This window comes from Apodemus sylvaticus, chromosome 3, assembly GCF_947179515.1.
Source record: "Apodemus sylvaticus chromosome 3, mApoSyl1.1, whole genome shotgun sequence".
NCBI lineage: Eukaryota > Metazoa > Chordata > Mammalia > Rodentia > Muridae > Apodemus > Apodemus sylvaticus.
The window spans coordinates 57,666,516-57,682,313 of record NC_067474.1 but is presented as its reverse complement, the minus strand read 5'-3'; the positions used below and the strand labels follow the sequence as shown (position 1 = coordinate 57,682,313).

General features: G+C 43.8%; 1 protein-coding gene and 1 pseudogene across 1 annotated transcript in view; one reads left to right on the top strand and one right to left on the bottom strand.

Moving 5' to 3' along the window:
* The window catches only part of Melk (maternal embryonic leucine zipper kinase), a 56,493-nt gene that overhangs the window by 9,295 nt on the left and 31,400 nt on the right, over positions 1-15,798 (bottom strand). Inside the window, exons 12-14 of the mRNA XM_052176397.1 lie at positions 7,106-7,225; positions 2,491-2,601; positions 676-907 (exon numbers count right to left, since the gene is read on the bottom strand). Of these exons, the coding sequence (XP_052032357.1) occupies positions 676-907; positions 2,491-2,601; positions 7,106-7,225 (463 nt within the window). The remainder of the gene's footprint in view (positions 1-675; positions 908-2,490; positions 2,602-7,105; positions 7,226-15,798) is intronic.
* LOC127680739 (tubulin alpha-1C chain-like) lies at positions 8,855-9,736 on the top strand (annotated as a pseudogene).

Sequence of the window (15,798 nt, the reverse complement as noted above, 5' to 3'; positions counted from 1 at the left end):
AGGAGAAAGAAGAGTCACCTGAAGGCTGGGAAGGAGTCACAGGCTCCCCTGCCTCTGGACTCCAGGGTACGACCATACAGCAGATCAGACCAGGTTACCGGATGGAGACCCAGCAGTAAGAAGAGCTCACGCCAGCCTCTGAGTCCCAGTGCGGGGGAAGTAGGCAGAGCCGGATGCAGGGCCCTGGCCAAGCACCCCACTCTTCTAAGACTCTATCCTTACACATGGAAACACGGCACGTTCTAAGTGGCTATCCTACTGCCATGACTCAGTCACACAAATGCTGGAGAGATGTCTCAGCAGCTAAGAGTGCTGGCTTTGCTTCCAGAGAGGGGCAGAGGACGGTTCCCAGCACCCACATTGGGTGGATGACACCTACCTGTAACTCCATCTAGGGGATCCTCCCTCTTCAAGCCTACACACACACACACACACACACACACACACACAATCTAAAATAAATCTTTAGGTGTGGAAAAGGAAGTAACAGCACCACTGTGAATTCTAAGTTAAGTATTATCTCTATTTCCACTAACTCAACTCTATGATAAAGGCACCTGACCCACCCCTGAAGCCACACAACAAGGTTACATATTTCCAAAAGCCAGTGTGTTATTTATAACAGTAAGAATTACATTTGAACCTTTAAATCTCTAATTAAATCTTAGCAAATACCTTTGGTAGGTGTGGTGAAGCGGGTTGGTGAGGTGAGTAGTTCTCTCTTATACTGGGTCTTACTAACTGGAATCTTCGGCTCAGAAAACACAAACTGTTCTTCATTCTTCACTGAAGACTTGGGAGTGCACATGTTCTCTTTGTCCACTAATTTGCTTGCCAGTGCTTTGTGTACCCCTGGCATTGGTGACTTAGATGCTCCAGAATTTGATTCTGTCAAGTGTTTGGTAACCTGGAGGAAAAAGGTCCAAGATAAAGTACACGGAGGAAGAAAAGTCTATTTCTTTACAATATACCTTAATAATCAACAAAGTCTTATTAAAACTCAAGGCCACCAAAAGGACATTGCTGGCATACCAGGATGCCTGACAGTGTCTTCAGTTCTCCTCGGCACAGGTAGATCATCTGTCTTTTCTACTGGCGGGGATTCCCTCATTTCAGAGTGGGTGCTTAAACACAAGCAGACTCCTAGACAACGCTCAGAATAGCCATCCACAGCCTCCACGTCATGTTTCTTAATACCTACATTGTCATGGTTTAACTCTAATATGTACCAAAATAAAAAGTTTTCTCAGTGATTGGGACCCAAAAAAAAAAAAAAAGTTAGAATACTCTTTGCCAGATGGTGGCAGTACACATCTTTAACCCTGCACTCAGGAGACAGAGCTGGGTGGATCTCTGAGTTCTAGGGCATGCTGGTCTACAGAGTGAGTTCCAGGACAGCCAGGGCTACAGAGTGAGATACTGTCTTGAAAAATATACAAACAAACAAAAATTCTAACAGTGGCTGTTGGGATGGCTTGGTTAGAAAAATGGCTGTTGCACATTTCCAAGGGCCTGTGCTCTGGCCCCTAAGACCCATGTAAAAGCTGGGTGTGATGGCTGTCTATAACCCTGGGGAGGCACTGGCCCCTAAGACCCATGTAAAAGCTGGGTGTGATGGCTGTCTATAACCCTGGGGAGGCACTGACACAGGCTGATCCCTAAAGCACAGTAGACAGCTATTCTAGCCAACTGCTGAGTTCTGGATTCAAAGACAGACCTTGTCTCAGGAAAGAAGATGAAGAATAGAGGACACCCAATGTGGACCTCTCTCTCACGCGCGCGCGCGCGCGCGCGCGCGCACACACACACACATCTACACATGGGGGGATGACTGACTCATTAGAATAATTCACGCATTTTCAGGAACTATTAGAAAGGGAATCTGCAAACTGGAAACAGGTGGGTCAAAATTACTCCAAGGAACAGAAAGAAAAGAGAATTGAGACAAAACTTCATATTCAAAAAAAAAAAAAACCAACTGGCTGTAAAGTCCCATCTTTGGTGGAAAACTTTGAACCACATACCTAAGAAGTCCAAGAAACTTAAAGTAGGATTAAAACAAAAATTGTTAAACAAGGAGAAAAATATATCTGCAGCTGCCCTTAGTGAAGAGGAAAAGGAGCTGACAGAAAGGCCACGAGACCTGGGAGAGGGCAGTAGAATTACTGTGTCAGCATTTCTGGTGGCTCTGTACTGTAAAACACAAAGCTAAACACTAGAAAGGACGAATCTCAGCTATTTAACTACATGCAAGTTACAGTTCATTCAAAGAGAGCAGAGGCAATGAAGTGCCCCAAAATGGAATCTTGGTTTTCTTAACTTTGAAATCACTGACTTCTCCCTCATTAATATTCCAATAATCTCTCATTAACGTCTTCAGTGGCTTAGAGAGTAAATAAATCTACAAGCACAGAGTTGATTTCCTGTTAGGCTAGATGTGTTTATAATTAAGACATGCATTCTGCTTTAAGTAGTAATAAAACTACCCACCTGTGGTGTCTTGGAAGCTAATAAATCATCTTTACACAATTCATCGTCTATTAATCCAGTCCCACAGTTATCGTCACTTGTGGTCATATCTTCCAGGCTCAAATTCTTTGACTATTAATTTTAAAAGGCAAAAGAAGTAAGTTAGTAATATCAATATGGAGATTCAAATTTTACAATAGCATATCCCAAGCACAGGGAGAAACTCTGGAAGCAGAAACAAAGAGACAAGCTAGATGTTATATGGATGGACTACAACTGACTTAGCTTGTCACTATTACAAAGAAATATTAGGTACTCCATTTGCAAATTTACAAATAAAGCCTCTCCAAAGCAGAAGTTGGAGAGGACATAACCTCTGATACTGAGGAGCATCTACCAGGAACCAGCATGATGACTCAGCAGGTAAAGCGCTCGCCCTGCAGTCCTGGTGACCTGAGGCTGACCCCTAGAGTTCATATAAGTAGAAGGAAAGAACTCACTCCACCAAGTTGTCCTCTGGCCTCCAAACCCCAGCCATGGCATGTATATACACCCCACGTGTACATTACACTATCCCAATCAAAATTTTATTTTTTCTGATTTTTATTTTATGTTTAAGGGTATTCTGTCTGCATACAGGTCTATGTACCACATGCATACATGGTGCCTATAGAGACCAAGAGGGTGTCAGATCTTCTGGACCGTGGACCTGGAACTGGAGTCACAGATGGTTGTAAGGCAGCATGAGGTGTTGGGAATTAAGCCTGGATCCTCTGGAAGAGCAGCCAGTGCTCCTAACCACTGAGCCATCTCTCCAGCCCATTAAGAAAGAAAAAACTAAAAGCACACAGTACAAGTAAATTTTAAAAGCTCATCATTTCGGCCAGGAGTAAATTAGCTTTATGACTTTATGCCCCATAAAGAGGACACCTGGGCCCTGTGGTAACACTTTGCCCATAACAGGACACGGGTATGCTAACACTACCAGCAGAACACCTTACTTCCCTTCCTCCTTTGTTTTCCTATACCAGCTGAAAGTATGTCAGACACAGCCTAAAGTCAGAGGCATGGAGTAAGCTAGGCTGAGAAAATACCGATGCTAAGTCTAGGGCGTCAGGAAAGCCCAGTGTTGCACACAGGATGGCAGCGATGATTCCAGAGCAGGCAAAGCTGGCATGCAGCGTCCCTAACCGAACAATTCTTTTTGTTATTTGTTTGTTTTTGTATTTTGAGACAGGCTTTCAGGTGTAGCCCTGGATGTCCTGGAACTCACTCACTCAGTAGGTAAGACTGGCCTTAAACTCAAGAGATCCGCCTTCCTGTCTCTCAAGTGCTGGGATTAAAGGTGTGTGTCACACACCTGACTTGACTAAACAATTCTATACAGGAATTTTTTTTCTAATTTGACATTTAGTTATTTGATTGTGTGTTTGCTCGGATGTGAAGGACAGCTTATGGGAACCAATTCTCTCCTATCCCGTGGAACCTGGATATCAAACTCAGGCTGGTAGGTTTGTCAAGCCCAAGTTGGTGCCTGAGCTCTGCTAATTACATTTATCTTACCCAGTCACTATTCTCCCTCTTTCCATTTTTCTAAACTCAAATTCAACTGCTAATCCATTTTGGATCTCCTAGTGGTGGTCACTCCTGTTTCCCAAAGTCCTCACAGCAACCACTTATTCTGGAACCCGTCTACTAAGGTATAGAGTCCTTGTGTTTCTGTGCAAGTGTGTTTTCCCTTAGCATGACTATTCCAAGAGCAAGTACCAACTCAATTAGATCTGTTCTCCACATCCATGGTGCCTGGCAACACTACTGCTTAAGACTTCTGATTCAGACTTGATAATTATGTCCTTGAAAGCGCCATCAATCAATTGATAAGTCAGAAGTACTTATTCTCTTAAAAATCACAGAAAAAGAGGCCATCCTATTAGGGTGCAAAGAAACTATACAGCCTTTTCAAGTTCATTAATTAGCACAAACACCAAAAAAACTCAAAATTTGATTTTTGCTTGTTTTCTGGTCATTAAAATGTCTATTTGCTGTAAAAATTGGTTCAGTAACATGACTGCCCAAATAATGCAATAACTAGGTAAATATTTCCGATGTAGTGAATGGAAGCTAGGAGTATCTTCTCAGATCTTCCCACTTGGATACTTTATGTACATGCAAATGCAAAAACAAGAAAATCCAAGGGCTCAGGAGAATGCACCAGGGATCTTAACTGAATATATGTGGCTCAAGTAATTATTCTAAATGTAGAGGTAAATCATACCTTCCTGCAATTACCCTGATCAGAAGCAAAGCTCATATTTTATGTCCTCCTGGACCCAAATAAATCTAAAGTGAAAAGGATTTGATCAAAGCATGGAGAAAGGTGATGGGCTGATTCAGTCCACAGACAGGCAAGAGCACGGGGCACTCACCAGCCCAACAGAACTCTCCAAACCTACCCAGAATACAGCCTGGGGGTGAGAAGACCTCACTCCACAGACTTACGTAGTGGTCAATTGCACTGATACTATTAGTCCAGAATTTGGTCAAAATATCAAGAAGGGAGGAGAGGCGGGAGAGGTCTGTCAGGACCCTAACATCCACCTGCCTCATGACTGACAGGCCATAAAATAGATCTAAAAGAGGAATTAAAACAAGCTGGAAACAGATAATCCAACTAGAGACCATGAAGGCAACGGCTTTAACTTATTTAAAAAAAGTTTTGAGATCTTTAAAAAAAAGGCTTAATTTAGGGCCATTTGGTAGTTATATTAAATAAATAGAAAGAAGGTCAACTGTCGCTTTCTGAGGATAACAATACATTTTCCTTTCAGATTTTTTTTTTTTTTTTTTTTTGCTTTTGTTCTCTGTGATACTAGGCATCAACCCAGGGCCTCAGGCCATACGCTAAGTGAACACTGTTCCACTGAGCAGCTGCGGCAACCCTAAGGTAGGCTGCCTAATACTGCAGTCATCAAACTGCAAGCTGAATTACACAGAGCAAAGACTGTAGTATAGCACCCCACACCCACATAACAAAGTACTCAAGCAGTCTGCTCTACAGAAAGATCTCATTCTGTACCCACGGGCTGGCCTGAATTCATACATGCAGGCAGGCCATGCTGGCTTCAGAACACACAGTGATCCTTCTGCTTTAGCCTCCCAAGAACAGGCAGCCAAATTTTACGCAATAGGGGCACTCAGGGAGGGGCAGCAGACAAACAGCTTAGCGGGGAAAGGTGCTCGCCTAAGAACATCAATTCAATCCCCCGTGACAATCAGCTGTTAAAAGCCATTCTCTGGACGGGCATGGTGGCGCACGCCTGTAATCCCAGCACTCGGGAGGCAGAGGCAGGCAGATTTCTGAGTTCGAGGCCAGCCTGGTCTACAGAGTGAGTTCCAGGACAGCCAGGGCTATACAGAGAAACCCTGTCTCGAAAGGAAAAAAAAAAAAATCCAAAACAAAACAACTCCCCCCCCCCCAAAAAAGCCATCCTCTGGGCACCTGCATGCTGTGGCCTGTGCGAAGACACACACAAGCATGGGACACACACACACAGACAAACCCTCTTCTGTATGTCTAAAAACACCTACCATGCACTCACATACATAAAGTAAATAAGTCAGACAAATAAACAAACAAACAAATAAATAAATAAATAAATAAATAAATAAATAAATGATATAAAATAGATTTCAATTATGGAAGAGAGAATTAAACAGAAAACAAATCTGAGCTAGGAGTCTAGAATGGCATGTTGCTTGCAATATAGAAACTCCATCACTATAAACATTCACAACAGAGGAAACAGAGGAAAAGAATCACAATTTGCTTAAAACCAACTCTAGTAGAGTTTACTTTGCTCAAACTTTGACAAGTACAGAAGCCTAAATCTCAACAATGAATGAGATAAGCATGAAAGTGTTTATACTAAAATATCCTGTGTCGCCTATTCACAGGCCTGACTCCCTTTTAAAGCCCTGTCAAGTACACAAGGCAGAGACAGGAAAGACACATTGAAGAATTAACTTTATCCAGGGCCAAAGAGATGGTTCAGTGGATAAAAACACTGGCTTCTCTTGCAAAGCACCTGGGTTCAGTTCCCAGCACCCCGAAAGTGACTGACAACCGCCTTTAACTCCAGCTCCACTGGATCTGACATTCTCTTCCGGCCTCTTCTAGCACAAGGAACACACAATGGTATACACACACATGCAAACAAAACTCATATACGTTAAAATAAATAAGTAAATACATCTTTTAAAGACAGGAATGATATCATCTGCAGCTAATAGGTTTATAAGGAAATCCTATTTCTTTCTTTTAGTTCACTTGTTCCCCAATAAGCATGATAGGCTATAAAAGGACATAAGAGAAAAGGAGAAAAAAGACAGAAAGTGTTGGTTAAATGCCATATTAAGTTTAGAACTCCCATTTTCTCACCACGATGTCTAAACCCATTGGAAAGAGCTCAGTGGTGAGCACTTGGCTTGCATGTGCAAGGCCTGGGTTTCCATCCCAGCACTGCAGAAGAAACACTTTGTTGCACCTGCGCCTGGCTTACTCCTACTGGTGGTGGTGGGGCTGACTGAGGCTACAGGGGAGCTGGGCAGGTGTCCACACAGGGCTTCTACAACTTGCCTTTGGAGTGCTGCTGGCGGTTCCACAGGAGAAGGACAGGAGCCGCAGACGAGCTGGCTTCCCGCGAGCCTTCTTGGCTAGAAGTAGAAGGTAGGTGGCTGTGAGGTGATCATACTGCCACTGCGGAAAAAAGAAACCAGGCAGGTAAAACACTCACATATGTGAAGGAATGGTATTCTATTTTAAATTGTTTTCTTCAATGTAACAGACATTCAAAATTCAGTCAATAGCTTTGCAGACATTTCTCCACATCATGCCTGCACACCTAAAGCTGCCCTGCACAGAAAGAACTTCTAAACACCTGAAAGCTATTTTGTTTCAGTTGCATATTTCTGAGCTATTTTCCTTTGTAGTTCAAATTGCTTTATCTCAGATTATTCCCCATAGAATTCTTAGTATGGAAAAATAAAAATTTTGCTCTATGACAACATCTTTCCTACATACATCTTCCCATCTCCACTGGTAATTTTCTCATTTGCAACTAAATCAATTTTATATCATTATGAGTTTGTAAGTAGTATTCACAACTAAATAGGGGTAAGGTTTTAAATATTGTATTGTTATCCCAATACAACCAGTCAGAATAGAGACCAAGAGGTGGCCAAGAAGGTATTAGGGCCTTCTAGCGGAGTATCAGAGAGCTGAGGGAGGACCACAAACATGTCAGAGACCAAAACTAAGGCCATATACACAGGCATGGGAGTGTGTGTGTGTGTGTGTGTGTGTGTGTGTGTGTGTGTTTATAACATCACTGTTAACTGTTTAACAGTTTGTGAGATATAGGGCTAAGGAAGCGGCTCAATGATAAAAGTACTGGCCTAGTTCGTGCAAGACTCTGAGTTTCAGCTCCAGCACCATAAAAGAATAAGATATTGGGGAAGTGCACAGTGGATCTAAGACAAGTGACAAGGAGGTACTCAGAACAGCACCACCACCTCCAGGACACCTTAATAACAGCCACACTGCTTGACTATAAGCCCAGCAACCAAACCACACAAGAACTAAAAGCAAAAGGACACTAAAACAGAAGAGAAGAGTCTTGGATTTTCTTTTTGATGTTTTAGAATTGAGCCACTCCTGAAATTAAATTTAAGTGCCTCGTTCTTCTAATTCTACCTCAAACTGTAATAGTCTTACCTCTCAACAGTCACAGTACATTGGCTAACCCACCTCCCTGACAGACCCCATATTGGCATTCCCTGTGCCACCTGCCAGTCTAGCAACCTTTCTCTCCTCCATGCTACAATGTACCCAAGCGGTCTTCTTTCTAGTTGGACACTCTTGTGGAAATCATCCTCCAGTAACTTTCTAAGGGTTGACATGAAGTAAATGTTTTGAAGGTGTGCATGTCTGATATATGACAAAATTCTGTCCTTATGACTGATTCTGGTTTGGTCAAGTAAAGAATTATAGACCAACAATAAATTCTATAGTTTGGAAGATACTATTCCTCTTGATTCTAGTATAGCTATTTAAAAAAAAAAAGTCTAACTCTGCTTGGATGGTGGTGGCACACGCCTTTAATCCCAGCACTTAGGAGACAGAGGCAGGAGAATCTCTGAGTTTGAGGCCACCCTGATCTACAGAGCAAGTTCCAGAACAGCCAAGGCTACACAAAAAAACCCTGTCTTAAAAATACACACACCACACAGCTTCTCGCTCGCACTCCTTGGTAGGTCTGCTGGTGAGAGACCTTTGTCACCCTCTCGTCACTTCCTCAGTTTTCAAGGACCACTTAAAGGACTAAATATGCATGAGTACATCTCCATCCACATTGGCCAGGCTGCTGCCAAGATCAGCAACACCTGCTCTACTGCCTGGAACATGGCATCCAGCCTGATGGCCAGATGCCAATTGATAAGACCATTGACTCCTTCAATACCTTCTTCAGTGAAACAGGAGCTGGCAAGCAGGTGCCCCGGGCAGTGTTCATAGCCCTGGAACCCAGTTACTGATGAAGTTCCCACTGGCACCTACTGCCAGCTCTTCCACCCTGAGCAGCTCATCACAGGCAAGGAAGATGCTGCCGAGAACTATGCCCGTGGCCACTACAGCATTGGCAAGGAGATCATTGACCTTGTCTTGGAAAGGATTTGCAAGCTGGCCGACCAGTGCACAGGTCTCCAGGGCTTTTTGGTTTTCTACAGCTTTGGTGGGGGAACTGGCTCTGGGTTCCCCTCCCTGCTGATAAAACAGCTTTCTGTTGATTACTGAAAGAAGTCCAAGCTGGAATTCTCCATTTACCCAGCCCCCCAGGTTTCCACTGCTGTGGTTGAGCCCTACAATTCAATCCTCACCACCCACACTACCCTGGAACACTGATTGTGCCTTCATGGTAAACAATGAGGTCATCTATGACATTTGTCATAGACCTCAACATTGAGTGCCCAATCTACACTAACCTTAACTGCCTTATTAGCCAGATTGTGTCTTCCATAACTGCTTCCCTCAGATTTGCTGGGGCCTGAATGTTGATCTGACAGAATTCCAGACCAACCTGGCACCCTACCCTCGCATCCACTTCCCTCTAGCCACTTATGCCCGTCATCTCTACTGAGAAAGCCTACCATGAGCAACTTACAGTAGGAGAGATCACCAATGCCTGCTTTGAGCCAGCCAACCAGATGGTGAACTGTGATCCTTGCCATGGTAAGTACGTGGCTTGCTGCCTACTGTACCGTGGTGATGTGGTTCCCAAAGATTTCAATGCTGCCATTGCCACCATCAAGACCAAGCATACCATACAGTTTGTGGACTGGTGCCCCACTGGCTTCAAGGTTGGCATTAATTACCAGTCTCCCACTGTGGTACCTGGTGGTGATCTGGCCAGGGTCTCCAGAGAGCTGTGTGCACGCTGAGCAACACCACAGCCATTGCTGAGGCCTGGGCTCGCCTAGATCACAAGTTTGATATGATCTATGCCAAGCGTGCCTTTGTACACTGGTTTGTGGGTGATGGCATGGAGGAGGGAGAGTTCTCTGAGGCCTGTGAGGACATGGCTGCTCTAGAGAAGGATTATGAGGAGGTTGGGGCAGATAGTGCTGAAGGAGACAATGAGGGTGAGAATATTAATTCATGTGCTGCAAATTTACATTTCTGTGGTCTCATCTTTGTCTTTAACTGTCCTAAACTGTCAATAAAGGTGTTTCCGTTTAAAAAAAATACACATGTACATACACACACACATATATGCATATGTATATACACATGTACATACACACACATATATGTATATACACATGTACATACATACAAACATACATACGTGCACACAGTCTAGCGCCCATGCCTTTGTACATGACCTTAGTCTTCGTCTCTGAAACCGTTTGGGGTTCTCCCCCAGCTCTCTGATGTTCCTCTAGAAGAGGCGTTGATTTGCACATCTGTTTTCGTCCACTATGCTAAATCCTGGTTAATTTTCTGGGATGGTTCCCCTGACCAAATCACTGTTTAGCCTTCTATTTCTATTAATAATAATGTGCATGATACATCTTCCTTACCCCGTCTGTCATTTTTGTTGCTGTTTCAATTCTTAAAGACAGGGTTTCTCTATGTAGCCCAGGCTGGCCTCCCTTCTCTCATTTTTGTATCTTTTGTTTCTTAGTCCTACTTTTGAAAACTTCACCTTAACTTTGTTTTCAAATATTTCCATGAGTTTTTTATTTCTATGGAGAGGTTAGAGTTCTGAGGGCTGGCACTTAGAAAGTTTCTTATGAACACACCTTAATCCTCTTCAAGAACTAGCTTCCCTTAGTTCTGGGAATAGTCTTTTTACCCATGTCCCCATTCCCTGCATTATGTATTTTATTACCGTATCTTCTCATTTTCTTCCTTTTCCTTGTTAACTGTCTCCAGTTTTCCGCCTAACCCTTCCCAGAATTACAGAGCACGGGTCGCTGTCCTCTATTACCTCTCCCCTCCACAAACAACTTTTGTCCTCTACAACCTATGTCATAAATTTAAAACTGTCTTGATATCCCTTTGTCTCTTTTTTATATATGTATCGTGGAAAGCTTTTGACTTTTTAAATCGCTTTCTATTGCTTTAGTAAGATTTCAGGAAATACTTACAAACTCAAAGTAAATTCAGATTATGAGCTTCTGTCCTTACCAAAAGATGCTAAATTTTAATAATGGAGTAGCCATGATGTGCTCTCTCAAGAAGGGCATGGCACAAAGGGCCACCAGCAATGTGATTTTTGTTAATTTTGTCAGTTAATATTTTATATAGGCTCATGTGTAATAAATGACTTGAAATTTTCATGTTGGTCCTTTAGATCTAGAAAGGGCATAAAATACTGTATAATTACAGTGATAATTACAGTGGCTATTGCACACATCATAGCAAGAGAGGCAGAAAAGACCTCAGAGAAAGAATTGCAGAACTAAATGAAGACGATAAGCATCCTCCTTTTTCCCCAAATTATACTAAAGATCCTCTACATCTATTGTGTCATATGTGCTGGCTACCTTTTGAAAACAGATTAAAAAACAAAACAAAAAAACCCTGTTTGAAAGACACAGGATAAGAAAGAAGTTAGTTAGCAGGCTGGAGATATAGTTCAGTAGTACTGCACTCATCCGGCACACCCGAGGCCCTGGGTTCAAGCCCGAGTACCACCAAAATAAAAGGGGAGGCTGCACTATACTAACCTAGTCCAAGCACTGTAATGATTTCTGGATAGGGTTAGGGGTTTTTTTGGTGGGTTTTTTTGTTTGTTTGTTTTGGTTTTTTTTTTTTTTTTTTTTTTTTGGTGTTTTGGATTTGGTTTTTTCGAGACAGGGTTTCTCTGTATAGCCCTGGCTGTCCTGGAACTCACTCTGTAGACCAGGCTGGCCTCAAACTCAGAAATCCACCTGCCTCTGCCTCCCAAGTGCTGGGATTCCAGGCGTGCACCCCCACCCAGTCTTCTGGATAGTTTTAGATATTTCAGAACAGTCCCTATGTTCTGCGGTACTGTCTCACAGCAGTTTATGGTCTTCTCTAAACGTGCCCACGCTTCCACTTTCCCTTGAGGGGGGCATCGGTCTATGAATGCTTTGGGCTGTAGTCACTGTGCACCCTCTTGATGCCACCACAGGAAGCTGAGGGGAAGGGAGTCAATGCAGTAGTCGCCCTTCCCACCTCCTTACCTGTCAGGTCACTCCTCCTTTGAAAGCAACGTCTGATGCTGATAGGTTTGCCTATTAGAAAAAAGCTTCTGCCTCTAGAAAACTTAAACACTTTTAACTTTTTTAAAGCTTACGTGGGGGAGTGTACACATCTGGAAGTCAAAGGGTCCATGGCTTCCTTCTAATATGTAGGTTCCAGACTCAAAGCCGGGTTTTGGCTTCTCAATGGTGACTCAAGGCCCACTGAGCTATCTTGACAACTGACCACTCCCCCAGTTCTGTTGGGTCTCTGCATAGCTCTGACTATCCTGGAACTTGCTGTGTAGCCCAAGCCGGCTGTAAACTCACTTATGCCTACACTTGACTCCTGAGTGCCAGGGATAAAGGACGCACCACCACACAGGGCCTGACGATCCTTTCTCTGCGCTCAGCTACATGTTAACCTTTCAGGCACTTGGGAGAGAGCATACAGACCCCGAAGTGAAACTCACAGATATGTGTATGCTCCCACAAGCCAGAAGCTGGAGCACCACGACTTGGAATCTCAGGACCGACATAATGACATGGGCCAAACTGCAGGCCAGAGGAGAATCTGACGACTTCACATAAACATTTATTAATAAAGAATTTAGAAGCCATGAATGGTGACTCAAATGTTTAATCCCAGCACTCAGGTGGCTGAGTATAGGAAGCTGCTAAGCGCCTCGCCCGTTTGGAAAGCCTGCTGCTTCTTGCCTCTTCCGCATAGAGACAGCCTACCAGCAGTTCCCACGGGGCTTAACCTGATTTGATCTTGGGACAGCATAAAAAGGGTTGGTGGACACTCCCTGGAAGAAGAAGCCTTGTTTAAGGTTCCCGAATAAACTGCTTGGGGAAGAAACTCTCTGGTGTCGCATCATCTCTTGCTGGACAAGGGTAGTCTCGACAATTGGTGGCCTGTACGGGGATTGAACCCGCGACCTTGGCGTTATCAGCACCAGCTGAGGCAGGAAAACTGCCAGAAACTGGAAACCAGCCTGGGCTACGCAGGCAATTCCAGACCAGCCTGAGTTATAGAGCATAATTTTGTCTTGAAAAAAAGCAAGCCAGGCGGTGGTGGCGCACGCCTGTAATTCCAGCACTCTGGGAGGCAGAGGTAGGCAGATTTCTGAGTTTGAGGCCAGCCTGGTCTACAGAGTGAGCTCCAGGACAGCCAGGGCTATACAGAGAAACCCTGTCTCGAAAAAACCAAATCCAAAAAACCAAAAAAAAAAAAAAAGAAAGAAAGAAAAAGAAAAAGAAAAAGAAAAAGAAAAAGAAAAAAAGCAAGCAAACAGACAAGGGAAAAGTACTTTCAGGAGTATTTGCTAGAGAGCTTCAGTCTGTGGGTCACTATTTCTTCTGTCTCCTCACAAAGATCAATGGTATCACATTAGCATGAGGCACAAGAACTGATCTGTTTTAGAAGTCCCAAATTAAAGACAGAGCTCCACACTGCCTTAGCAATAAGTACAACCTTAGTGGATCTCCAAAGATCTTTAATTGGAAAGTAAAGGCCCTGCATTGCTTTAGTCCCAGCACTCAGGAGCAGAGGCAGGCGGCTCTCTGAGTTTAAGGGAAGCCTGGTCTACAGGAGTTCCAGGATAGCCAGGGCTACAGAGAGAAACCTTGTCTCAAAAAGCAAATGTAATTAATTAGTTAACTGGAAAGTAAAGACTGGGCATGGTGACACTAATTCAGTCCTAAGAAGGCTGAAGCAGGACTGAAAATTCAAAGCCAGACTAGTCTATACAGAGCTGCTCTACCTCAAACTGGAAAGTACTTAGAACAAATGGCAACTCTCTGAACCTCAGCCTTTCTGAGAGAAAAAGACTTATATAAAACCTAAGTATTCTTTGAGAATTTCACATATGTACCCAACGAATTTTAGCTTCTGTCACTCTCAATCCCGTCTCTCACAAGAGGTCCCCCTCCCCCATGAGCCCTCCTATGCCACCGTGCTGGCCCACTGGTTGGAGGTTATTACTGGAGTGTGGGTAACTAATTTATCAGTGAGTACAACAGTGAGAAAATGGCACCCTTCCCCCTGAAACCATTAATGCCAATCGTCCTGTCCATGACAAAATGTTGACTGGCCAGATCCTGTGCAGATTACCACAGCTGCACTGAGGGCACAGTACAATGGCCCATCAGACATCTTTCACAAGACATCCCCGCCCTCGGCTCACACACTTTCTGTCCCTGTCTCCACGATGTTCTGACCTTTGGAGAAGGTGATGGCTCCTTTGGGGTCACACATGGCATCATCACTACACTCAGCACGGACCCGTGAGAGAAACGTTTCGGCACTGACTGCCTCCCTCTGGAGTAAGAAACCTCTCTAGTGCCAAGTGCAGCACTAATCTTACATGGTGGCCAGGAGCTGGCTTTTGTTCAGTCTTTGAGATAGAGTCTCAGAATGCAGTACAGGTTTGCCCAGGTTAGCATCAAATTCCTTATCTCAATATCGCAAGTACTGAATTACAGGAGTGAGCTCCCGCGGCTGGGGGTTGGCTGGTGTGAAGTGGCCTTTCACTATAGCAGCGATCCTCCTGTCTCAGCCTTCTGAAGGCTGGGATTACAGATGGCATTAAATGTAATTTTTAGTTAAAGATCATCCTAAAGAAAAAGCATGCAAAAGTTTTGGGTTGCTGAAGTAGAAATTTTGAATTTGTACTGTTTGAGACTAGGGAGATATTAAGATGTTCTGCATTAGTTCCAATTCTTGGCATGCTGTCATCACGGTCCAGAGCCACTGCATGGCAGCACTCAGAGTTTCTTTACGCTGCAAAGCTCCCACTGCAGAGCAGTAAAGCTGTTTCAAAACAAACTTAAGATCTCTAAAATGGACTGTGGAAAAAACAAACAAACAAAAATACAAAGCAGAGGTGACAAAGACGAGGTGTTGAAGAGAAGCACACACTTGCCATTCCAGATGGGACTTAGAGTTATGAAGTCTTGATCTCTAGAATTCTAAAGACTACAGGTTTAGCCTGGACATAAAGGACCTAAAAAAGCAATTTGACATCAAAAATCTTGCCAATGACGTCCTAACATGAGTTTCACACACTAGAGGATGAACAGCACACTATAGGGTTGTTTTTAGGAACTAAACTATACAGGCAGTGGTGGCGCACGCCTGTAATCCCAGCACTCTGGGAGGCAGAGGCAGGCGGATTTCTGAGTTTGAGGCCAGCCTGGTCTACAGAGTGAGTTCCAGGACAGCCAGGGCTACACAGAGAAACCCTGTCTCAAAAAAGGGAAAAAAAAAAAAGATTTATAAACTATGACATGAGCTGCACAGTGTCAGATGACTGCATTCCCAGTTCCCGGAAGGCAGAAAGACCAAGCTGAAGGCTAGCCTGAGCTACAGAGTGAACAGCAGGATAAGGCCTGCTGAGGCATACATCAAAACTGTGCGCACACGTGCATCTGTGTGTGTGTGTACATGCGTGCGTGCTCATGACAAACAGACAGAAAAACAGACACAGAAGTCAGAAACAGAGAGAATACAGAGCACGTTATTTGGGGCCTACTATCTGGACAACAATACAAGCCCCTGCT